The sequence below is a fragment of the Centrocercus urophasianus genome, unplaced genomic scaffold (genome assembly GCF_019232065.1).
Source record: "Centrocercus urophasianus isolate 14NV4802_14NV808 unplaced genomic scaffold, USGS_Curo_1.0 seq_10, whole genome shotgun sequence".
Taxonomy (NCBI): domain Eukaryota; kingdom Metazoa; phylum Chordata; class Aves; order Galliformes; family Phasianidae; genus Centrocercus; species Centrocercus urophasianus.
In genome coordinates, this window is record NW_024884142.1 from 56,657,821 (window position 1) to 56,685,106 (window position 27,286).

The 27,286-nt window shown below is 40.4% G+C and overlaps 1 protein-coding gene across 4 annotated transcripts in view; it reads right to left on the reverse strand.

Moving 5' to 3' along the window:
• LOC122172003 (SAM and SH3 domain-containing protein 1-like) overlaps nt 1-27,286 on the reverse strand; it is a 520,342-nt gene that overhangs the window by 34,157 nt on the left and 458,899 nt on the right. For 3 of the 4 annotated variants that reach the window (XM_042839973.1, XM_042839981.1, XM_042839991.1), the window contains exons 5-8: nt 18,564-18,604; nt 16,934-17,020; nt 15,746-15,858; nt 14,008-14,109 (exon numbers count right to left, since the gene is read on the reverse strand). In XM_042839973.1, the coding sequence (XP_042695907.1) occupies nt 14,008-14,109; nt 15,746-15,858; nt 16,934-17,020; nt 18,564-18,604 (343 nt within the window). The remainder of the gene's footprint in view (nt 1-14,007; nt 14,110-15,745; nt 15,859-16,933; nt 17,021-18,563; nt 18,605-27,286) is intronic. The other variant, XM_042839964.1, reaches the window with a different exon arrangement.

Sequence of the window (27,286 nt, forward strand, 5' to 3'; positions counted from 1 at the left end):
GCTCCTGTGGTTTGGGTCAGTCACTGCTCTGTCTGGCATCTCAGAACTTGCAGATTAAACCTGGTTATAAACAGCTTCTCCAAAGCAAAACTCTGCCATTGGCGACTTCTCTTTTTCTTCCCTCAGTCTTCCCAGAAAATCAAAGCCAGCAGCACAAGAAAGGGACGGGAAGGAAAAGGAAGGAGGAGACCTCATCTGCCTCGCTCAAGCTGCTGCAGTTACAAAAAACTCCTTTCCTCCTCCCTGCTCCCTGCAGTCCTCCTGAAGGCTCTCGAGGCTGGAATTAGGATGGACACTGCATTCCTCCAACACTGACCAAGGGAAAACTCTGACCTTTTCAGATATACAGTGCAGTCCATATTCCCCAGCATCCCATTTCGTTTTGCATCTGATCCAGTATGCTCAGTTCCAGCTGTTTTCCCTCAAGCATCAAACATTACAGAGACAAAAAAAAATTCTCCCTCTCCAGCAGCAGTGACACAACAAGCTGAAACAATCCACTCCTTGTGAACGAGAAGTCGGCTTCGATTTTTGAGCCAGATTCAGCGCTCGATGTGCTACTTCCTCTGTTTTAATCAGTTCAGAATGCGAGTGGTGGTGGGGGGAAGGGAGAGGAGGCCAGCAGGATGCTCAGGCTCAGCCAGGATAGCCCTGGCACTGTGCACTGCAGATTCCTGCGTGCCGCAGGCTCCAGCTGGAGCGCGGTGCAGATTGCGTACCTCACTTCGTGTTCACCCATGGACCCAGCCAGTCCACTGCATTCCTAATGGCTGGCTCTAAAACCTTTATGCGACTTCCTGTCAGTGGAGCTATCTGGGTTTCCATGGCATCCTCATCCTTTTTTTCCTTCTCCTTAGTTAAACTTTAAAAAAAGAAAAATCCCCAGCAGATGTGAGCCAAAAAAAGGGAAGGAAAAAAATAAAAAGGCCACTCTCTCCTCTTCCATTACAAGAATGCTGTCTTTGCTTATCTGGAGACTGAATAAAAGACAACCCAAATATATAAAAACGCTCTCCGCTTTTCAACTGCCCTTAAATACCTGGATGTGGCAGTAACGGTGGGTGCCACAGGACAGGATACCAATTAGCAGCTGTATATGTACAAGTACATTTTCAAAGGCTCAAATAGTGCCTGAAGGATTCAGCACTGCTTTGAAAGTCTCCCTTGCAGGAGTACATTTCACAGAACCAGCAGAACCACGCCAGAGCAAACGCCAACCACTTTCTGCAAGGGCACTGCCAATTACAGATTTTTCACAAATTTCCTGATATTCCAAAACAAGAAATAATACCAAATGGGCAACATATGGTGGTAGGAATTACCATTCCGCCATCCAAGAGCCGCAGGAATGCATTTACTATGGGTACAGACTGGATAGGTAATTAATAATTTTCCTTCAGGAGAAATAAGTCCACAGAGAGGAGTAACAGACTTGTTTATATCAAGATAAATTAAGCAGCAAGATGAGCATTAATTCAGAGATTATGGCTGGGACAACTTAGTGTCATGTCAAACAAGACATACCTCAGACATATTTAGATAAGATGAAAAATGGACTATTGACTGTAATCAAGTTCAGTCAAGACTTCTTAGTCTATTAAGCACATCCCAGCAAGCAACCATCATGCATACTCTGCACTCCAGGTACATTTATTTTAAATGCAATTACTCTAAACCACTCCTTTCCTTCATTACTTTGCATCTGTCTTCAGCTTGTAAGTTTATAAAAAACCTCCCTCCAAGGATTTCACTGATGAATCTGCAGTGCAGGTCAACCAGCCTGAATTCTGTACCACCAGTGTCCAAAAGAGACCTGCCCCCCTCAATGTCCTCTGCAAAGATTCAGTGGCAGTAACAAAAGCTTTTACAGTATCTCATGCTTGCATTCATTACTACTGCAGAGAAAGCAAGTGTTAAAATACCTCCCATACAAGGCAGCGACATCCAACCCAAGTGGGTGGTAGGGTAGATCCCTACCACACTTCAAAATAAATAAAAGTGCATCCTAATAATGGCCTAGCTGGTATTTCCTGCCATTTCAGGACTCTCAGCATCCTTTGTTCCAGCAGCCAGGGTCCTTTATATGCACTGACAGACACTTCCTAGTCCTGATGCTCAGCTAGGAGAGCTGGGAACAGCCTGTATTTAACAACAGGAACCGCCGGATAATAGCCTGACTGAAAACTAAGTCAAAATCTTTCTCCAGCAGTCTATTTCCTACCTTTATGGGGTAGCAAGTGGCATGGAAAATCTTTTTAAAGGAAGAGGATAGCTAATAACGTTACAGAGAAAGGCCTACAAACATCTGTAATTACACGACTGGTGCTGATCAGGAAACTTTTTTTTTGTGTCAAATAACGTTGATTCCTTGAAAACGAACCTGTTTTGAAAAAATGATCCCTTTTGATTTATTTCCTGATTTCCAAATGATTTTATTAAAAAAAAAAAAAAAAACAACAACACACAAAACACCTTAGAATTATCAAATGATTCCATTTTGGCACATGGAAGACAGAGTTTAATTTTCCAGCTCAAGCAATGTTTTCTTTTGCAGCTAATATCAAACAGAAAACAGAAATGTAAAGCATTCAGGCTTCAATGACATATTTGGAAATTATCAAACTTCAACATTTTGATTCATCCAGCCTATTTTTCTTCTCCAGCTTTCAAGATGACAGTATGGCCTTTTTTGGTTGCTTTTCCTGCACTCAGATGGGAAAATCAGCCCGGCAACTTGCAGCAGGCTTGGCAAGAGGTATCAGCGCAACCTCAGCAGCCGTGCCCCTGCAGGGGGCTGCAGCGCCCTGTTTTGTTCTGCCCTGCCACCCTCCAAGCACAGCTCAGCACTATAAAAGGGCAGACATAACTTGTTAAAAAGAGGATGCCATGCCTGCAGATGGTAAGGCTGTTGTAGGCAGGGAGGCCTGCTGAACCTGGGTGCACAGGACTGCCCCTCCAGCCTCAGCATGGCTGCTGGGGCTGATGGAACAGCCAGAGCCTCTCAGCCACCCTGACTCGCCGTGGGCGCAGGCCTCTGTGTGCTCCAAAGGGAAAACAAGCGGATTTGCAGTACTGTAAATAGGAACAACTTAACTTCCATCTCCTCCGCTCCCAATTTTTCCATCCGAAGGCCCATATGGCTCAACTTTTAATTATTTTGGCTAATGCTATATGTAGTAATTCTGTGGTGAATGCTTAAGTGTTTCATTTCTGGTTTCCACGGCAACATTACATCAGATTGCAGACAGCTGGCTCCACAGTCCTAAACCATAACAAATTGGCCAAGCCAATGCAGAAAACTGTGCTTGCTTTAAAGAGATAGCGCTGCTGGGGAGCCAGCGTGGCTGGTGGGGCCCCTTGGCAGTGCCGGCCGGGCGGAGCCGCCTTCCCGCTCGCCTTGGAGCAAGTGTGTCCCCAGCACATCTGCAGTGCTCTCACGGCGCGGAAGGCCGCCAGCTCCGAGCTTGGAGCTCTGCTGCACAAGCGCATGCAAGGCCACGGGGAAACGGGGGCTAAATTAACAGCATCTGTAAGCACCCAGGACTGCATGTGGAGGGCGGCAGCCTACACGTACCACATGGCTGGGAAACTGCAGACAGGCCAAAGCCCATCCCCTCTGCACAGCTCTTCATCACTAACAAAGGCAGATGTAAGCCTGCAAACAGATTCTCAAGCCTGCAAGAGACCAATTCCCCCTGCTTTCCCTATCGCCTTGTCTGTTTGGATCACCCTTCTTACTTGTGAATCTCTAAAGGCTATTCGCTACCTCAAACATAAGATCAAAGTAAAATGCTGTACATCCAGGAGCAAGTAAGAAATTAACACGTGCACTTTGATATTCTCCTTTCAGTGTCCTCTGCTTTCTGTAGTGCTTTTCTCATTCACTGCTGCCTGCTCTGGAGAAAAGGAGCATGCCTGGCTGTCTAGCTCTAAAACATGCAGCCCTTTTCACAAGCCAGAGAAAGAACAATGTATAATCCTAGCTCCTCCTTCTGGACAAGTGCTTTACACATATACACATACCCCTAACATTTATTAGGTTCCTTGGAATTAATTGGCCAAACGTGAATCAGAAGTAGCTAGCTAACTCTAGGCAGCACTGGGTTTGGAAACACTACAGGTTTACAGCAGTAGCCCTTAAAAAACACAAGCTATGCAAAGCCCACCAGGTCCAAATAGAAATTGAGCACTGTCCTGAAACATCAGAACAACAGACAGTTAAAGCTATCACAACCGATTAAACTGTTTCAGCTCCATGAAGAAAAAAATACATGACTTTTACATGACCTGTATGAAGCCATTTAAAGGAATAAAAAAACCTTTACAATCTACTTTATGTTCTGTAATTGTCAAGCCCCAAACAGGAATCTCCAGGAAACTTCCCATCTAAGAAACTGCGAAATGTCTTAATCCAATTAAGCCCAAACTGCAACTATTTTTAGCTACCAGAAAATTATTGTCCTGCAAAGTAGAACAAAACTATACATGCAGATATGCAACATATCATGTTAATCTCCCCTCACTAGCTAACTTTAGAGTTATATGTCCTACTTCAAATGCAAAGAGATTCTTCTGTTCCTTTTAGGAGACGTGGCTACACGTGTCCTTTCTTCTCTCCCTCAAACAGACTCTACATCCGCCAAAAAAAACAACTATTCTAACTTTTCTTTTTTTTTGTATTAAAGATGCCTGGATGAAGTCAGACACAGGAAAGTAGGACAGAAAAGAACTTATACTCAGGGAAAGGAAGAGAAAACCTTTAAGAAAAGCTATGCACACAGTGCCATGCCTAAGAATAGCCACAAAAGCCTTTTCTCTTTCTCCCTCTCTGAAGCAGAAGGCACATCCTCTCCACATCACACTACAAGCTCAGTAACTTACCAGTTTCGGCATTTATAGGCCTAAAGCTCTGTTTCGAATAATTCCCCAAGTGTTCAAATGCTGTCAGCTTCGTAACCCTGAAATTTAGGATTAGACTCTTCTTCTTGAGTATTGCATTCGCTCAGAATCCAATGCATAAAATGCCTCTTCTCTGGAGTTACATTATCAGACACCAAACTGGTTCTGATTTCAGTGCTGAGTATGTAAAGAAGAAAAAAAGCGTGATGCTGGACTCAATTAGCTGTTTTCTTCTCACTGATTGATTCCCCCGGTTACTCGCGAGCTGCATAACTTGCAAGAAAGGCATAAGTCATCAGCTCTAAGCAAATCTTCTATTCACCACAAGGAAAAAGGGAGTGTTGTACATGGCAAACAATCCCTGTTTTCATTGACGAAGGCTTGCTGACCTCTTGCTGGCCTCCAGTTCCTTAATTACTGTCTATGGAATTTCAGTTAAAGAAAAAAAATACAGAGAATCTCTGCAAAGCCAGGACGATGCCTGACCCTCAAACACGACCACTGGAGTGGCGGCTGTGTCTATCGGAAATATAACTTGAGCCGTTTACCAGGCTCTTTAGATTTTCCCTTTTAAATTCTTTTGATGAAAAGTCCCCCTGACAATTTCCCTTTATAAAGAGCTAATTTGACAGAAAAATAAACCTGCTTTCATGTTTTTTAAATTAGCAAAATTAAATTTTTTCCTCGGTTTGCAGTGCTATAAAAAAAGAACATCACTAAGGCAAGGAGAGGCAAATGATGTTTAATTCAGAAATTTCTGACTGGTCTAGAATTAGCCGCATTGTGGCTTTCTGAAGGACTGTAGCATGACTTCCAACTGCTCCTCCTAGGCTGGGCTCAAGCCTCCCTGCCTAACAAACAGATTCTGAGATGCTCAAGTAAATTACAGTCAAGCATACCTAATCCCAGACCTTGGAACAGAATTTGGGGCATTCTTCCTAGAACACAAGAAAACACAGGCCAAAATCTCTGATAATTAGGAGCAGTTCTGTCCACTGATGGGAAGCGCTAGCAAAATCATACTGCAAAAGCACCCTTTTTTAAACCAAGAAAAGATTCCTCATACTCAGAACAACACCTTCAATGGCCAGTTAATCTGGGATTACACCGGATCAATCACACAGTAAAATTATAGCAAGTCTAAATATCTACTTCCTTTGATAACTGGCTAATTTTAAGGAGCCACCTAGCCAAATATCATTCAATTTTCTCCATCTTTGTACTAACAGCTGTGCATCTTCTCCGTTCCGTAGAAGTCATGTAAGCTAGATTCAACTGGCATGCTGTAACTGGGTTCTTCCCCTTGAATTACTTCAGTCCCAAAACTCCAATGCAAAACCCCTCAGAAAATTCTAAGCTTTGGATAAAAACAGCTGGTGTTCTCCAATTTCAATAACATAGCAGCCCACATCAAGTGAAACATGACAGCAACTTCCTTGAAACATATCCCAGATTCTCTTAAAGTTCATGGCCACGAGTGAAACTGATCTAAGTTTTGGGCTTTCAACTTGAGTTTTCAAGGTTTTATGTTTCACTAAGAAAGTTTCAAAAACCACTAATCCTCAGAGAGGCTGTTTATAGAAAGGTGAGTAAAATTCTGATGTGATAGTCTGCATCATACTCTGAGGTTACAAAAGAACGGTCTCCAAATTTTTTATTGAAATTGCAAGAGCTAGAAAAGATTTTTGCCACTTAACAAAATTAACTGAGGAACATGAATTGCAAAGACTGTGCAAGTCTAAAACACATAGTGTCAGGCCCCCCAAGTAAACTGAATGAAACGGCAAGTCCGTGTCTGAGTTTGGTCTGTGGTTACTTACAAGGAAATCAAAGGAGAGTCCAACAGCTACTTTGGTGAAAGATACATTACACATTAGCTAGTGACGACACTGCTTGCTGAAATTAGTGGGAAATATTTGTCATAAGTAATGAGAGCACAAAAATTTAATTCTCCCTGGAGGTCTGTCTTGATACTAGAATAGCTGCTTAGGCAAATTCTTAGACGTTAACTGTTTCCAGGTTTTAGCTAAATAATTTTGCAAAGCACATTGCTGACGTTTGCATCTGTAAGCCAGATATATATCCTCATGGTGAACTGTTTCTCTCACCGATGAGAATAATGAATTTCAACTACATTACAACTGCACTCACATAGTCCTCATCATAGGTGTATGTAGCAGAACGAAGCTCTGTTACATTACTTCATATCTGTTACATTACAGCATTTCTTTCCAAATCTCTTGGAGACTCTCCTACCCACAGGAACATGAGTGTCCACTACATTTTGCGTTTTGGCAAGGGTAAGATGGCCTGGGGAGAATCCCTACTCTCTAGTGTAGACTGTATTACTAACGAATGGAGCACACCACTGGTCCTGTAACCTCTGAGCATTTCAGAAAACCAACTGTGGGAGGACAGTGTATAAAAGTACAGTGAAATTCACTTCAGATTCTTCAGGGAAAAAAAAACAAGAATCCTTTAGCAAAGGGTGTGGTAATTCAAATTACATTATGGTAGTATTTTTGAACAATCAAAACTATTAACACTACTGTTCTCACTGCAAGAAGTCAACACCAGCAGCGGGGAAGAAGCAGGGAGAAGTGGTAAACGACAGGAGTGCAATTAAAATCTTCTACTGTACCACAAGTAAAGATATTCAGTCTGGGTCTGCCAAATAGGACAGTGAAACACATGGCTTCTGAGATTCCTAATTCTTGAACTGAGCAAGGCTTTGTTCCAATTTAATAGGCTTGGTTTCCAAAAAGATGGGGGCAGGGAAACCAAGTCATGGATTACAGCATCTCCTGCTGGCTGATGTATGCAGTGAGAATGGTCACATGAAAAAGCTGTAAACCATGGTCTTCCATCCTCTATGTAATATGCAGAGAAGTTAGGCAGCTCCCCAGATGCCGAAAAGTATAAAAGACAAAGGTGTCAGAATACATACTCAACTGACTTGCTTTCCGCCTCCCATCCTCCCAAAATATGTGGCCAAACATTTTAGGGTGAAGTCAGGCAATGGGACTTGTCTGCATGTAGTCAAAACAGAGATGGTTATGAACACACTTAATCACAGTCACTGCCTGTACATTAATGCAAGCTCTCTTCTCAGTCATGATAGTGGAAAGATTTTTCTTAGAAACCTTACTAGAGTGTAATTATATTCAGTCTTCACATGCACAGGAGCAACTCCTGCTGGCAGAGAACAGGAGGTGTACTTGGACAAAGTTACTGCCAGTTGTTCTGCCATAACCCTGTCCAGATGTTATTGAGCACCACCAGCTAAATAGACATACCCAGCTAAATCCTATTTGATGACAACTTGGCAGAACCTCCGTGGTAAGCAATACTTAGAGAAGTTTTACACTTTAATTCCCAAATAAACGCATTTCTTCCTCAAATTCTAAAATGTTCTAGAAAAAAAATCAGGTCAAATAGGTTAAAAGAAAATCAAAACAACAGAACCAACACCATACAATGTTTTTTCAAAACACTGTATAAACACAGCTGTGATATCCCACTCTGTACAGCACTGATCTAGCTTCAAACTTTGTGTTGTGTCCTGGAAACTGCAGTGAGGATTTGTTTCTCTCATGAAGGCTTCTGTGTTACTATACCCATGGGAAACCCTGCTGCTGCTAGGCACAGACAGAGATGGGGGGAAGATCATAACAAAAGATGCAGCCATTCTTCTGCTAGATTCCAATGAGAGGCACTGGACAACTCCTGACTGAGATCATTGGAAAATGAGGACAGCTAGTGACTCCCAGGGCAGGTCCCCACGATAGATGTACAGTGTGGGACTTTCACATTTTGAAGCTCTGTCTTACTATTGGCTCTTTCTTCAGCATGACTATTAATAGCTGCTGACGATATTACAGAAACTTGGGTATGAATAATAAGTATACCATCCAATATAATGAGGGACATCAGTGCCTTTCAGGAGATCTTTACACAAACTGGGTCCCTGGACTCTTCAGAGCAAGGATGAATGCTCTGCATTCATTCACAGCCACACTCAGTGTCAGCTTTCCTTTGCTTTTTCTAAGAGCATACAGGGCCTGAAGGCGGCAACAAGATCTCCAAGAACTGGAACATAGAAATATCCTCTTCCATCCTGAAGCCTTTCAAGGAATGAATTGACTTATGAAAATTGGTAAATCCTCTGATAACAGCAAAAACAGGCCTAACAGTGCACAGCTTTCAAAATGCCAAAGTATCAATGTTGCCGCAGTTTAAACACTACAGTTCAAATTACACAAAAAATCTAAATCCTACTCTACTATCTCCACTCATATCTAACTGGTTCTCAGTATTCACTGACTTCTACCTTAGCTCTAAAAAGCTAAAATGAAGGAATTTCTCATACTGATTGTAATATAATTGTATATAATTATAAATAATAATGTTAAAAAATGGTTAAATGATTCAAGAATCCATCAGTAGTAATAATAATAATAAATTTAAAAATTGCTCTGTTTACAAAACATTAGCAATCTGAATCACTGAAATACAGCATAACCCTGAATAATAAGGATTTGCTGTAGTTATACCTAGATTTACTCTGTGGTAACTGGTGCTATAAAAGCTACATTGCAATTATTTCTTTTCTTCCTACTCTTGCACTTACCAAACAATACAGCAATAGCTTGTGATTCAGAGGTAACTGTGTCAGACTCGGTCTTTTATTTGAGTTAGTTTTGTGCCACAAATTAAGTAGGTGCCTAGGTAGTACAATCCTGATTCAATAGCTACAGCATGTCGCCAACCCAAATGAATAAGACCCAAACACCATTCTCGTCCATTATTCTGCTTTTCACAATGGTAGTAGATACAAAACCAACACTGAATACTCTTTCAGCCCCATTTAATGACTTAGCGAATAAAAATGTCCTCAGGAGATAACACAAACAACGGGAACAACAGAAGACCATTTTGGTTTAGCTAGACCTATCTCTGTGCAGACTTGATTTGCTGCTTTCTACTACCAGATGGATCAATAGCAGATGGGAAAGAGCAAAAATGTGATGTGGAAATTTTCCTGAGCAATGGCCTCACTGTAGGAGACCTGCATGTCTGGTCTCCTGCTTAGCAGAACTGTTGTCACTGACTTCAGAGAAAACAAATAGGGCGCAAATTTCCTAATGGTAGGGGTGCCATGCTAACAGTTCTGGGTGAAGAGGTTTTTAGAGGACAGGTGGAAGAGCACTACTCCCTTCCTCTCTTTCACCTGTAGGCCGTACTGTTAGGGGAAGACTGTTATCATTTCTTTTTTAAATTTTAATGTCTCCCTTCTGAGGTTGACATGGTAGTACGTAGCAGGGATTAGGGTTCAGAGGCTCTCACTGTGGCACTTCTCAAATGAAGCCCATGTTACGTTACCTGGACGCCTGCGCTAATGAGCGCTGATCATTATTTGATGATCAAAACTGCAGCACAAAAGACCAGTGAGACCAACAAAACACTTCAGTCCAGGGATAATTACAACGTTATTAACTCACATCCACAGAAGCTGTCAGCAAAGTTAATTAGTGGTTTGTTTCAGCGACAGCATATGTATGATGCACACACTTCTGTCACAATCCTCCTCTCTGCTTCCCCCACTCTCGCAGTAAGTATGATGACTGGTACCAATTAACAGTCTTTCAGCAGAGCGCACAGAAAGGATTTATATGGGTTTCTCCTAACACTGCTTCATGCTTCAAGCAGAGCTCTGGAGATACAGCAGCTCCACCAGGCTTCTGCTCTAGATGGACAAGAGTTTCAGGGTCCAAAGGTCATCAACTGTGCTCGGATCTTTAAGAAGCATAAAAGGCACCTCAGTAAATGGAAAGAAAGTGATAATTTTCAAAACCTCTTTCCCTTGACTTTCTTACTCCTGTGGATAAATAGGGCCTTATCTAAAATCCAGAATGAGATTAATTTGGAATCTAAACCTGCTTTACATGACAACACCTAGCAAAAGGCAAGGTAGTCTTGTCTATGGCTACTGTGAGCAGCTTTCATTTCAACAGAGATGAAAATAAAAATGCAAAAATCAATTTGTTAAAAATGATTAGGTTTTCCAGACTTCAGACATCTGACTAAGAAGAAAAACAGTTTCAACTGCATTTCCACATTAGTAAACTGATAATACACATGACTTTGTTGCAAAGCAAAGGAATTGTAGTAGAGAGGTTGAAAGCTACCAACTGCTCTAAAGTGGCAGTGAATCAAGTCAACTACTGGCTTGGCAAAGCTTCTGTTTGTTTGTTTCTTATGAAAAAACAAACAGAACTATGAATTAATAGCACAGAAATGACATAAGGCTGCTTCCCTGTGGATGCTGAGATGATCCTTCAATCCTTTGCTCATCTTTAGGATTTAATTTTAAAAGGATATGAAATAGAAATTTCCTTTCCCCAGTAATTTAAAGAGGAGGGGGCAAGAAAAAGAATTTTAAATCATAAAAATCAGCTCAGTATCAATGCCAGCCATATTAGTCATAAACACATGAAGGTTATACAAGCTAATTTTTTTTTTTTTTAAACAGAATTAAAAACAACAATTATATCTGCCCACTAGATGCTATCTCACAGGTGGTTGCTCTTATGCTGTGGGCAGGCCTGACTTGAAAGTATACAGAGAGAGATCACCAGATGTTCTGTCCCAATTTCTAGATTCTCCAAGTGCTTAGTAACTACCTTTTCTTTCTTCTTGGAATGCTGTTAGTGGCAAAGCTAGACCATAAAAACATAATGACCCATCCTCACAAGTCCTCCTAACTACCAGCAAGTTTCACTGCCTGGGAAGAATTGGGGGAAAAAAAGAAGAAAAGAAAAGAAAAGCAATTATGCTAGAGTTTTGATCTCTCTTTAATACCCAAGGCTGTTGAACAAGTGCACAGCAACTAAACTAGAAATTATGTTTTTCCTCGTTCCCCCAATCTGCAAGTATCCTGCAATTCATTTTTATCATTTGCGTTCACAGAATGTTGACAAAATGACCAAGTATGATCACAATGTTCTGCTAAAAACTGCCTAGTAACAGCTTGGCCATGAGACATAAAAAACAGAGATCAGAAAAAATGCCAGCAGAATCAGAAGAGTAATTGCCCAAGGAGTTTTAATTCAAACCAGAAACTTCAATTTCAGTGACTCATATTTTAAATTACTTTCTGAGGCTAGAAGGCAGTGGGCTATCTAACAGAAGGTTTCTAACACATGGAAAAACATCTTCCCTTCATGGCCTCTATAAAATGAGTATGGTATTTCCCAGTTTCCAAGTTCACAGAATACAAATCACACAAATGGCACTGAAATTCAACCAATTTGGCAAAGGAAGGGCTCGAACACGGAAGCATCTCTGAGTCTTTCAGTAGCTGGTCATTTCACATTAATAGATACGTCTGTTGGCATAACAGCCCCGGTGATCATATGCCCTATGTCTAGATATATCTGATACTTTGCTTGGTTTCCTCCCTCTGGCATGTCAATTACAGCCCAGAGTCTTTTACCCCAGCTAACTCTAGTTGCGCTTAGGTCCAATAAGAAAGAGGCCAAGCTGATATTTGTTCTAACGTGAACTTTCATTTCTGCACATGAATTGTGAAAGCAAGCAGTTTCACAACTTCTGTTAAATGCAATCAGGATTAAAACCAAAACAAAACAAAACAAAAAAATCAGCAGATTGGGCAGAAGTATTTAGAGCAATGGAATACAGACCCCTCAAAGAAGTCAGCAGGAAGATGGTTCAAATCCTAGCAGAGCAGTGGAGAGATGCAACAGAAAACTTGGCTCAAAGAGTAAAACCAGCTTAAAATGTAATTTTAGAGAAAAGGTGCCAAACCATCCCATTAGGGAGCAAATACTGAGTCATGTTTGGTCCTCAGAAGTATACACAGCTTTTGGTAAATTCAACATAAACATAAACCATTATCTGAATATTTAAGAGAGAAACTCAGTATTCCTTTGACATTTTACCAAAGTAAATGAGAGTTTCATGGCTTTTAAACTCTATGTATCCCAGCCAAAGGCCTTAAGAGGAGACAGCCCAGGCTATAAATACCAATGAAGAAAATAACAAGACAGCTTTCACCTGGCTAGACAGCCAGTGTAGGAGAATCAAGATCCTTCCTTCCTTGCTCTTTGCATATTTCTGAAATAGCAGATCAGAGCAGAAAGCAAACATCAGTCCCCTCTGTTCCCATCTAACTGGAGATGGGCTTTATTTATTTTTTTAAATACAAATAAGAAAATTTTTCTCCACCACAAAATATTTTAAACATCTCATAAAATGATATAGCATTCCTCTTTCCATTTAGGGAGAAGAATCTAACTGCTGCAGTTAGCAGGAAATTCCACTGACAATAAAATAAATAAATCAATCAACGGGCTCAAAAGTCTATGATTCAATTACATGGGTTATAAAGAGCTTGGGCTTGACAGCAAAATGTGTTCTTCAGTAAGATTTATTCGTGAACTTTCAATTAGAGAAATGAAGTGGAATAAATTACTCAGTGAAAATGAAGATATTTAGAAGGAAAAATTAATTAATTCAGTATGGCATGACACAAAGACTGTCTGGTGCCCACAGAACAAAAGAAGCTGCACAGCTAAGAAGTAAAAATTAGGCAGGAAAGCTGAGTCTCTCTACTTATGGATCTGGCAAAAGCTGCACACACTGGGCTGAGAGTTAGGAAAGGCAGGGCTAGAACCGTTTGAAAGCAGCAAGAAGCTAGGACTTAGCCAGACTCTCAGCTAAGACACACCAATAAGGGATAGGAAGGAATGAGAAACTCTGGTGATTCACAGTAACTGAGAAGTAAAATGAAACAATTTTCCCTAAACAATCTAAAAAAGGAAAAGAAAAAAGGAAAAGAATCCAAAAGACCCCTTTCTGAACATTAGAAAAAGAGAAATTATATTAAAAATCAGTTTCAGTTCTATAACAACAGATCCTGAAGATTTAAAATCCCCGTTAAAGATTTTCTGTAAATAGAATGAATGTAGCATCTTGAGATCAAATGATAAATTTGCCATTAAGAAAATTACCAGGTAAATCAGGATACTTGAAATGAAAGACTTCAAATATTAAATGATATAGGGGAGCTATAGGACAGGTACTTACATTACAATTGGAAGACCCATCAAATGTTGAGTAAGAACCATCAGGCCAGTCTGTAGCATCTACAGTACTTGATTGCCTGTGCTGGGACTCATACTCCTTCAGCTGAAATTTGAAAAGACAGGGAGCCCATTTTCCAGTGCGAAGCAGCTATCAATCTTCATTAAAATAGCAAGAGTTAATGTCCTTTCATTTTTCTCCCAGTAACATTGTGGAACTGGAAAAATGAGAACCTTTGCATTGCCTGCCTCACTTGTTTAAAATAAACTCATTTATTTCACAATCAGAAGTTTTGATGATGAGATTTGTTTTTCGAAAGGAAGTGATCTGCAAATACTCAATCTGGATGAACTGCAATTGGCAAAACATAAATTATACATCCCCATGGCAGAAGCACAGTTTAAACTGGACAGACTACATCACAACAGACTATCAATTTCCTTCAAAAAGAAAGTGATCTACAGTGAAGACCAGGAGACATCTTTTAAAATTTCATAACTAGGGACTATTTTTACCATTTTCCAATTGAAGTCTCAATACATATAGCTAATCCTACTGGAGGAAATGATGATTTAAAAATTAAATTGCTGCTAGCAGCTCAGACCACTAGAGGGAAACAGTACCAGTACATACAGTGAATAGTAAAGATCAGGTGGAACACTCCTCCCACAGAATTTTTAACAGCAGAGATCCCAATGTTACTCCTTGGTAATTTTAAAATTGTGGTGTTTTTTGGTTCTTTTTTGGCGATATGATTCCCAGCAAAGCAATATTTTCCTCAGACAATGGCATAACTTTATCTTCTATGATAACCTATTTCAAAGACATACTGCGTCACTGAAGAGAATTCACTGGAGTGTCAATTTGCAATCCAGCAAATGTTTCACGAACCTCAGCTGCCCATACAGAATACCCTGTGCTCAATCTGGGTATTTTGCACAAGGGAATTAAATTAAGATGGGAGTAGAAATTTTACCATTGGCCTTTGACTCTGGAATAATTAAAATCTCAGCACTATTGCTGCAAAACCACAGTAATTTACAGTTGTGTTTCATCAAAATTCAGATTTTGTAAAGATATACTTGTGCCAGTCACTATATATTATCAAACATTACATGTGTTTTTATTTTAATGTCAAATGCCAAAAAAGGCTGACTGTTTTCCTGAAGGCTAAAACAAAACACCCTCTTTTTGCCTAAAACAAAAGCAGAATAAACTTCAACCTCAAAAAGTTTTAATTGCTGAAAATGGAAGCATTCACTCAAACTGCCCTTCAGCCATTAGCAGCAGTGAAATAACAAAAAATGTATGTATTCTGAAGAAAATGAGGCAAGCACAGCAAAATGTGAAGAATTCTTTTCAGTATTTAAACAAATCTACACATGCATCATGTGGGCTAGTACAGGTGGCATTCAACTCCCTGAGCTTTAGGCAGCTGCAATAAAAATGTCTGTACTTGAGCTTTTCCTTAACTGCCACCCTTTATTGCCAGTGGAGAGAAGTAAATGCTGTAGGACTTGATTCATTTGCCATATATTAGGCACCTATTTTTTGCAATGCTGCATCTCCCTTTTCCCATTAACAAGGGAATTACTATCTAATTTATGCTACCTAGTGAGATAGGACAAACAGGCAGTTTTTACCCATTTCTGTGTTTTATAAGGAACCAGAAACTCCAGACTGGTGTATCTCACATCAATATATGCTTTTTCAGGAAAAATAAAATGTGTACTTATCATACCCTAGCAAGTGCTTCCTCAATAGTGATCATCTTCTCTTTAACCATCATCATCAGCTGGATCCGTTCCTCATCACTCATCGTGATCTCACTGGCCACATACCCCACATCTTCTCCTGCAGAAAAGTTACAGAGATTAAAAACAAAAAAACAAATACGTGTAAGAGGTCACAGAGAAAGTGGAGTACACTGGAACTGGATTTCATAGTCCTCTGAAATCTGGGCACCACATGGATCTGGCTGGCCAGAAGATATCACGTAATTATTGACTCTGAAGAATGAAAAAAGAAAGTGCCTACAGCAGCAAAGTCCAGAACTCAGCCCTGAGGAATACTGCAATTGGCTAAAAGAGGGGTGGGAAGCTCTTCTGGGAATGATGTGCTGGGCTTTATCAGCTCTCTGCTGCAGATTGGCGACATGCCTCAGACTGCAGACTTGCACCCCCCGTCCAGTTATCTAACTGGCTATGAGCTGGCATGGGGGGCTGGACATGTTTCACCTCCAATCTCCAGGACCTCATCTTCTGGTTAAAGCTTCGTACGTCAGCACGGGCAGAACATGCTTTGACAGCCAACAAGTGTCTATACTTCACTGAGTATAAATGTGACCTTTTCAACCTCATAGGCAGGTTCATACCATTTTTCACAATCCATTTGAACACAGTCAGAAATGTAGGCAAGCATCTGTTTGCAGCAGAAGGATATATATAACAGATACACATGGGTAAACAGAAATTTTATTTATGAAGGAAAATACTTAAAGCAATGCACAGCTGCATCTTTTGGAGAACTAGAGAAAGAGATCTGACAGTTTAAGTGGAATAAATCCTACATTTTCACTATTCACCAGATGCACTTTTACTACTCCTTCTTGTAGTGTCTTTTCCTGAAAGGAGAGTCTGGATTAAAGCCCAAAGCAAACAGGTCAACATAGCCAAGTGCCAAAAAAAAAGCTTCTCTGTCATAAAGTCAGAAGATAAAGCATCTCATTCATTTTTATGTTATTCATAACTATGCATTAATTGCATCATTCCGTGTATGTACCATCACTGACAATCAGAACTGAAGGTGTTCCAACTTCCAGATCCACAGATCTGTGACTCTTACTGCTGCAAAGGAGATTTAACTTTTAGTGAGGTTAGATAATTACATTCTATACGGATTGGTCCAAAAATCCTTTAAAAAGGTTTACCTTTCGAAGTCTGCCTCATCAATCCTTTCTGGTTCTTTCGGAAATTCTGCCAAAAAAACTTATTTTTCTTTTTCCAGTCTGCTTTCCCTAAAAGGAAATTAGGGAGGGGGAAAGAATGGAGGGGAAGAAGAATTTCAGAAAGAAACATTAGTTATTAAACATTACAGAAGTTTTCAAGTTATATTTTCTAAGTCAAAAACAAGAATAAAAAAATTCAAATCTTCCATTTTTCTTTATTTATTCTATACTAGAACTATGCTGACGTAGCCATTTCAGAGAAATGTACACATTCTCCTACGGATTGCCAATGCTACAGATGACTGAGATAAGCCACTAACATACATATTTTGAATTATAAACAGAAAATATTTTACATTCATTTCGATATCTGTTATAGTCTCCAGTCTGTTGATAATGTCAAGTTTGGAAGTGTTTTTGAAGCTTTTTGTTGGTTTATTCGCTTCAGCTGAACCCCAGTTATGCAGCCTAAGCCACAAGACAGATAATGAATTCTCTAATATGTGTTTGCGTATCTATTTAGAAAATAAACACTTCACATACATAAAAACACACATGCACGTACTGCTAGTTGGCATGAGAAATTTCTTGAGATCATCAGATACAACTGAGTCTTGCTCCTTCCATGCCTTGATTGTACAAGGCTGGGAATACATGTCTGTTATTATCAGATCTGCATAGCGCTCGGTGACCCAAAAGTGAGTTATTTATTCTAGAAAGAAGATTCGGAACAAGGGAGGGCATATAGCTGTGTTCTGTTGAATCAATCAGGGCACATGCTATAAAGTTCATGCCATCTGCAAGAGAACACACTGTGCCTGATCTGGCAGAAATGCTACTGATACAGAACTACTTCATCCCTCTGCTGTCTTTGAAAAATTCAGATGAACACTTTATTTTGTGCCACTGAATTTCAGTATATGACCGTGGTATTTTGGATCTTGTCCTTGCAACTGCAGAGTTTTTTGAAACTCTGAGGCATAGCTTTATCTCAGACTGTGAGGATATTACCCTGAAAAAAGAAAATAAGAAGAAGCAACTCCCCTGCTCCAATTTTCCTTATATATAAAATATATGCATATATATATTAAAAACAAAACAAAACAACCAATCTAAATTTCATCAGCTCAACTGATAAGTCTATGTAGCAACTTGAACTAATTATGGTAAATTAGAAAAAAAGTGAAAGAACAGAAAACAAATCGTTATTTAAGAATGCAAAATATTTCAGAAACAAAAAATAAGACTCCAGCATGACATGCATAAGAGTAACAAAAAACCCCCAGTTATTTACTGGTGGTGGTGGTAACTTTTGAAATACAAACAGATAAGCTAATAGTGAGCTAATATTAAACAACTCTGAAGGCAATATAACGAGCCAAAAAGCTGTGTAGTTATCAGAGGGCTATGCTGACTGAGCAGTGTCCAAAATCACAGAGACCTTCAGCATCCTGCTTTTAAAGCACCTTAGACTTGCCCTCCCCCCCATCCTTAATGCTGCTGACTTCTGCTGGCATTGTGTTTACTCAGCTCTTCACATCTTCACGCAAGCAAAACTGAAAACCTACTTAAGAATTCAATTGAAGTATCAGATAAAATGAAATATACTGACCTACAGAGCCTTCCTCCGAACTTGATTTATGAATGGAGAGCCTAGAACACAAAAGAGAAATGGACTTATTGATGCAGACCTCTCAAATTTCATGGGAACTGTCTGATTACAGTAAATTATAGTTTCCAAACAATACATCATGGGCTATTTTCTCTTCCCCTTTTTTCCAAATGCAGCAAGTTGGAGACAAAAACTAAACTCGCTGGTCTGACCACAGTAACCGAGTTCCCCTTTGAAAGCTCAGAAACAAACCTTTCATGATCCAAACAAAGGAATACGATACTGACAGAAACCTACAGATAAGCCAAAAGCATCTAGGAATCTCTCCAAAAAATTATTTTCATATACTTCCGTACCTTACATTTCATTGGTTTCCTTAAAACTGTGGCACTGGGATGCTCTATTTGTTTAGGTTTATAACAGTTTTTGGCTTATTCGTCTTTCAATTGAAAACGTTTCATAAACATGTGTTCACTAAATTTCAGAAAGCCAATGTAAGGAGGACAAGAGTAGCAATTTAACTGGGTGAGGAAAATTCGTCCTATCAAGATAGGAAACTAACTGTGTACTTTTCCACCAAATTATGCCCCCCTACTCAAAAGCTAGTTAGAGAAACTTGTTTTAACAGAATGTAGGCTTTACAAACAACCTGGTAAAATAGTACACAGTCTATTTTATTTCAGTCTTTTGTTCTCACTCTTCACGCTCAATGAACCAGTTTTCCATATTGGATTCCAAATCAGAACCAATGGTTCACTGCTGGTTCTCTGATGAGACATCACTCCCTCTTCACGCTTTTGTGTTTGTTTTTTTGTTTTGTCTATGTAAATGGAGCTAATAGAAATTACCAAATCTCGAGAAATTCTTTGAAGCCTTCCTATGGGGACCTCTATCCCAGCTGAGCCAAGCTAGTGAAATGACTCTTGCCAGCTTCAATGACTTTGCTTAAGGCTCCAACTGCAAAGCCTTATGGCACTGTTTTTGCCAAGAGCTCTGCTCCCCTGAGACAAGAAAATGCCCTACTGTGCCATGCCTGTGTTGTATCCTGTGTTGTAAAATAAAAACACATACATCCCAGCATACCAAGAACACCTCAAGCCAAATCACTCCGTAAGTGAGGCCATGTAACACATACATGTCATATGGACAGCTAGTTGCTGTCCATTGTTTGACAGGCTCCTTGCATTCTCCTAGACTCCCAGAAGAGGGCAACGAAGAGTTTTTGATAAATTGAATAAATCTCTCGAAGGAAAATTTCAGTTTAAACCGGTTGAGAGTTTAAAAGATGTAGGCAATTACTGGCCAACGTTTTGTAAGCATGAAAAACACACTCATCAATTTGAAAAGACATCATTAGAGGGGAAATGAGACAGAATGAAGTTTAAGTTTGATTTAGAAATTCATCTGGGCAAAGAGGGTTTGGCACAGCAAAGCTCTGAAATCTAACCTCTTTCAGCCTTGGACTAATTACAAGTTCAATCCAGCACAAACTGCACATCAGTTGAAACAGCCGAACTTCAGATTTGGAGTGTATCAGGTAGAAGGAGACATTTAGTGTCTTGCTTGATACTAAAGTTTACCCTTGAAGGGGAACAGTTAATGATACAGGTGTATACCATCCCATACTTTCTAGGAAAATATTCAGCATCAAAATTAACAAAACTTCCACAGGGCCAAAATAACATTATGAAATTTAAAGGTAAAGTTGCTATTGATACATTTCTAAATAAAGGAAAACCGGATTAAAAGTATATGGACTTTATATAAGGGTACGGCAAAGTAAAAAGAAAGTCAACTCCTATTGGAAATGACAGAATTAATTGAGCACACATTTTGTACCTGAGCACAGATTTCACCCTTCAAATAAACAGCTACATTATTTATCATAAATGAATTTGGTATCCACAAATTGCACCAAATCACCATCCCTGGAAAATGAAATTTCTTTGCTGTCAGAACTTAGTCTCCCTAGTGACATCAGCCTCAAAGCACAGAGGCAGTATCTTCCGCTCTTCAGCTTCTAAATCCATTTCATTTCTTCTCTTCCACAATTGCCAACAAGAGTGCTAATAAGCAGCAGGTGTAGTGGCAATGTTTGTGATGTAAACAACTGGTCCCTGGAAATTAGTCCAATGCCACCAACTTGTTCCGTGCAGGCTTCAAAAGAAGGCGGACAGCAATAGGAACAAACTCGTGATGCACCTGAGCTAGAGAGAGTGAGGTGATGAGCAGGATCCATAGCAAGCAGTCTACCTTCTCTTTTACAGCTGATTTAAGTTGTATACTGCATTTCAACAGAGGATGCAAAGTTATCATTTCATGCATTCCTTAAAGAGGAAATATTCCATGTCTGAGCTGACCTTGAAAATGCTAACAGCTAGTCTTAAGGGATGGAAACGCCAACAAAATCTACTACACAGAGCCTGACAAGGCATTTGCTTTTTACTTCTATCAGACAACTCTGACGCTTAAGAATCTCAGTGAAATCAATCAAGTGCTTTACTTCCTAGATGTCTAGTGAAAAATTCCATAGTGCCTCTGAGTTGCTTTATGTTTGATTTGTCAATTACACTCCCTTACTCTGTTAAATCCGCAGCTCCTCTCTGAACGTGCGCCGAAAGTAATTTGTGTTCTTCCATTCATAGACTGATAACTTGTGCTGAAAGTTAATGATGCAGTGACACTTGGCAGAAGTTTCAGCACTGCATGCCTGAAAAGAAGCCAAATGCCATTACTCCACCGTGGAGGCCTTCATTTTTGTTGTGGTCTGATGTACAACTTCATTAGCAAACTTTCACATGAAATGTACTCTGTCACAGCATATAGCAGGGGAAATGTATGGGCAACATGCAGACAGAAAGGAAGACAAAAGATTTATGACCAGAGGGAAGGAGTACTTTTGTATCTGCCCAGAATCTCTGGAAATGAGCTTCAGAATGGGTAAAAAATATAATCCATTAATCTCACAAATTCAAAACTATCTTTTAGGCCTTTATTTAGGGCCTCTTGTAGCCACACTGCTAAAACAAACAGACACACAAAAAAAGCAGCACAATAGAGTATCTAAAAATTGAACTGCTTTGGGGAATAACAAGATACTAGTGCACTACTGTCTCAGAGAGATGATGGATTTCCACGGAGTTGAGTAAATTACCACAGAACACTCTCAAAATCTGGTAGCAAAAGCAGCAGTGGATAACCCGGGCTCAGAAGCCAGATGATTAGAAAGACTGGCTTAGTGGAAATGAATTGGAATTCAATGCCAAAATGTGTAAATACATGAAAAAGTCTGTCAGAAAAGCCAGTATTTCAAATGCTGGAGGTTTGCCAACTGCAAATGACAGAGTAACTGGAGATACCAGCTGAAGAAGATGACAGGAATAAAACCCTACACTTTAATCCTAAAAGGCAGAAAGATGGGAAATTCCAATGGCAATATGAACATGTATAGGAATAGCCTGTATGACTGTAGTTACTCGTGTTCAGAAAAACAAATACACATCAGAAGGGAAAAGCTCTTAGAATAGTCAAGGAGCTGAACACTTTGTCTTAACCAGAGAAAAATTCTGCCTGTTCAGTAAAATCGAAAGCTGCAAGATTAATTTATCACCTATTAATAAAACAGGCACAGGAACAAGCAGACATAAGCTGGAAAGAAATGAAGAGTTAGCATTTCCTAACTATTTGGACAAATTTCCAACAGTAGGTAGAGAATGGGAGGGAAGCTGTAAAAACCTTTTAAGAGGTTCCTGAAAGATGCAAACCAGACCAAATGTCTCTGATCAGGATGAGCTGGACACGAGGACTGCCTCTGGAGGGCACTTCTAGTTCCTTTTTTCCAGCCTGAGGGATCACTGCTTTTGTATGAACAACAGCAAAGCTGTCAGGCACACAAAATGGTCTTTGATTTCATCTTTCCATTAAAATGTTGCAGCTGAGATGACCTTGCTATACTAAAGCAATCTCTCCCTCTGAAATCCTGGAGGTGTGCTCCCAACACCGGAGTACAAGGAACAACTATGCAAAGATCTCTGTTGCAAGCCCATTGTGACTGTATCTGGCTATAAAGGAGGCTTTTAATTGGGCTGTGTTCAGCTTCCAGGCTACACCTTTCTCCAAGAACTCTGGGCTGATTCTGACCCAGCCAGAGAAACCCTACAGCTTACCTCGCATGCAGAGTGGCTGATTACACAAGAAGCAGTCACACATGCCTCGAGATGTGATATGCTGGTACACCACAGAACGGGAAAAAGAAACCAATGACACCACGTGCTGCCTTTACAAATGCACCCGAGGAGTTCTGAAAGCTCATCATTCTCCAAGCAGAATAAACACTGGGACTGAGAATGACAGAACTGTGGATGGGTTTTTGTTTCACCACTAAGTGTGTTCGATGCAGATGTGCCTTAACACGTGGCCGCATCTCATTTTTGGCACACAAAATCCACAGGTGCACAGCACCATCTGACAATGAAACCACTACTGTGACCAACTTCAATAAACTGATACCAGCCCCCTTCTTTCTTCCCAATGACAATTTATAGACCACTGAAGAAAATGCTTTAGTTGAGATTTTCAATCTATTAATATTCACGTTCATAGCAGTGAACAGATTGATGCAAAAGCCCGCACTGGCTCTGTCTCAATGCCATTTGGTTATCTATGTGCATTGGAAATGGCCCAGTCACATCATTACTATGAAAACTGGACAGGTTTATAACTGCTCCTGACTGAATACAAGATAATTTATCTAACCAGAGCTGGCAGAGAGAAGAAAATGGGTCTTTGGTATTTTTATTGAATTTGCATGAACCTGAAGAGAAAGCAGGCCTATAAGGTACTGACCTTGCTGGCACCAGTGTGAGAAAGAGACAGAAAGCAAAGATGTGTGATTCAATTATCTTCTCATTAGGTTTCCATAGCAATGGCTCTTAAAGCAGGTCAAAACTTTCTCAGTGGAAACTGTGTGCACATTTCCCACACGAGCCATGGCGATGCCTATGGGCTGGCCACAGACCCTCATCATGGAGGCCGGAGCAGGGCTGCATATCACATGGATGTGTTTATTCCAATTTATTTAAAACCCATGGAGTTGGGGCAGGCCACCGCCAGCTGAAAGCTCCTCCATAGTGAAGAGCGGGCGCAAGATAGCAAATTGCTCTCTGCTTGCCCTGCTGGCTGGCTGCGACAAGGTTGACTTTCTCTCTTTTTTTCTAGCACCAAACTACCAGGATTGAAACCCCACAGTGGCTCAGAAGCACACTGGTTCTCCTCTTCACGTGTCCCAGGCAGTGCTTGGCTGGCCTCTGGCTCCCATTGTGAGGATTATTGTGGGAGTTTCCTGCCCTACTTCTCCAGAGGAGGCTGTTTAAAGGCGTCGTGAATAATCTGGCTTTGACTAAATCAGGCCTCAAACAAGTGAGAACAGGGCCATACACATTCACTGCTTCTTTTTGATTCCTGCAAGCGCAGGGCTTAAAGGAACACAACTTCAATGCAGACCTCTCGAGTATGGAGAGACTTTATTTTTTCCTCCTTTTTTCATCCAATATAATATTTAACCGACGAAAAACGAACAATTTGTTCTGTTAGCAATTAAGTGTGGCCACTGGCATCCTCACTTGGTGGTTTTGTTTTTGTTTTCTGCTTTGTTCTGCTCAGTTAATGCCCATTCCCTGCCTCACATCCTCTGGCAGAGCAGCACTCCTGTTTCGTAGCAGAGGAGCTCACGAATTTCTGCTGAAGTTAACTCAGGCACCCTGACAAGTTGCCAGAATCAAATATGACAGAATTTAAGCCATTCCATCAGTGGCGACTGGAGTGATGATTTAATAACCCCTTACATTCAGAGCATGACCTGTAGTTTAGAGGCTGTAAGGGAAGAGGATTGGGAAATCAAGCATTAAAAGCTACTGGCAAAGGCCAGCAGATCAGGGCATTGAAGAGGGCACAATTTAGGCTTGCGTGAACTCTTCTGTTGCAAAATGAAAGCGATTTTCATTGACAACTGCCAAAAACATGGTGACACTGGACTGCAGACTCTCTCCCAGCCTGAGGTTGATGTGAAATTCAACTGTACACAGCATGATAGTGACTGATTTTACTACGGCAAATCCACTGTGGAAAATCTTTAAGAGCAGATCCAGTCCACAGTTTCTCCTACAGAGCTGAGAGAATGCAGGCAACAACTTCTGTTGTGGCTTCACTGGCTGCCTGCTAACAATCTCAGGGAAAGCCCCAACTACTGAGCAGCCTGCAACTCCTCCTTTGACATCCACAACAAGTAACCAGGGAGCTGGCTAAGATGCATGAATTCAGTGTGCAAGGAACTTGGTTTAAGATGATTGTCCTGCACACATGGAAAGCAAGATAAAGATACACTGGTGAGCAGCTGAAGCTGGGAGCTGAGGACAGTTGCCAGAGGTGCAGCAGCTCCCCATGCTGGAATGCAAAACCCCTGAGTAATGCCAACCATGCAGCCTGTGCCATATGCACAAACTGCTCCCCAGCAGCTTCCATGTGGCAACTCTTGAAAACCGTGATCATTTACCCGCTCCATCAGAGTCTGGAATTTTGGTCTTGAAGATCATTGGTTACAGAACACCTAAATTGTACTGAGCTGAGTGAATCAGGGCAATTAACACAAATTATGCTTGACTGCTATAATTCAAGAAAAGAACAAGCGATTCATGCAGAAGGTGGCAATTCCTAGCATCCACTGACATCCACGGGTGGCAGGAATGCCTGTGAAATGCCAGAGACAGTCACAGGTGTTACCCTGCATGCACTGTTTTCTGTCTTTCCTTTCTCTAGCAGCTGCAAACTAAAAAAAAATAAATAAATTAGTACACAGGAGTGACTGTACCTCATCCTATCTGTATGCAGTACTCTTGTGTTTCTCACTTACTTCCCTCTTCTCTGGCAGTTCTCTGATACACCACAATTGAAACTTGTCTAAGTAAGTAAGCACTGAGAGCAAACAGATCTATTTCCCAAGAGGGAAAATACACAACTTCCCCTCTGCAACATCCCCAGTTCTTCTGAAAACAGGATGAGAGTCAGGATGCAGAAGCTTAAGTTCAGGGGACTGAGTTTAACCTGGATTTCCTGGAAAACATGCAGAGCTCATCAGTCTGTCACGTAGGTTCGAATGCTTAAAAACGGGAACAGGCTAAAAGTTGGATTACATTGTTTTAAATGCTCTGTTTACAATTATGAGAAAACCCTGCTCAGTCTCCCGCCTGAGTAAACATCCTTGGGGTGTTGCCATCACTTTGAATAATAGGGATTGTATATACAATATATCCCCAAATCAACATGCTGTGGGGACAAAGAAAGGATAGTAACTACTAAGAGCACATTTACTGCCTATTTGTTATAGCTATTCAAATCAGAAATCAGTGTGTCTACACAGAAATGCTTGCAATTCTGGAGAGACTTGTTTAAAATGAAAAACGTCATGGTTAGAGGTACCACTCCACTTTGTTGGAGGCTGACTGAGAATCTGCTAAGTTACACTAGTGCAACTGAAAGTATCCCTCAAGTTTAAAAAGAGAACTTTGGAAAGGGCAGAAAGAAATGAAAGTAATTATTACAAGAAAAAAGCTACAAACACATCCTTCCACACTTTGCTGAGTATTATAGCACTAAGAAGCCTGCCCATTTCAATGTACAGAAGTAACTCTAGTATGGCCAAAAAATGTACAGCAATTACAGGCTGAAGCTTGAACTAACACAACTTTCTATTCTGATTTTAATGATAGCTTTCCAGGCTACATCAGCACCTTTGGTGTTATTCTCCACACATCTTCACATAAATCTCACAGGCCTTTGCTACAGTGAAGCTTTTTCTCTCCTTGTCAGAATCAATCAAATGAAAAGCATCTTTGCTAGGGCATTTATAATGCATAGAGGAGGTTCACATGTGAATTTTTTTTTTTTTTTTTTTTTTTTTTTAGCTTTCTCTAATTAAAAGGAAAGAAGGAAAGTGCTGCCATTGACAGAGGAAGGTGGCATCGCCCCAAGTAACTTCTGGAGGGACAACCGCTTGAAACGACAAGCAGCTCTGACTCCAGGCTATTTAGCTCCTTTTTGCCTCCCTCCAGGCACTATGGCTGTTCTTCTACGTTACAGCCAAATCACCCACTAGACAGATACTTGCTTGGCAACTTGATGGACTAAGAGAACCAAACTATTTTCACACTGGCTTTGAACAGATGTTAATAATAACAACTTGGGCGGCACAGTTCCTAAGATTCAAGGTAAGACTGAGCACACACTGCTTGTCCGCATAAACGGGATTTTTTCCTACCACAGGGCATCATGGCTGATCTGTTTTCACATAGTAGAGACTGTCAGACTTTTTTTTTTTCCCAATCAGGTATCACAAAAAAAGGAAACCAAACCAAAGGTTAAAGCAAACATAGCTTATTCCAAGACTCCCTCAAAGCCTCTTTCTGTCTGGAATGTCTTAACTCTGTAAAATTAAACAACCATCAAGGTGTGTTATTTTAAAACATTATATTCTAGAAGAGTTAAGCTGGAGGGTGTGCAAACAGAAACTTTGGATGAGGGAGCTACCAGTAAGTTCTGCAATTTACTTGGCCAACTTGGCCACTTGCCTTCCCCATTGCAACTCTTCTTTTTTTTTTTTTTTTTTTTTTTTTTTTTTTTTAATTTTTCTTCACTTTCTGAAGCAGCCTGCTCAGCCTGCACAAACAACT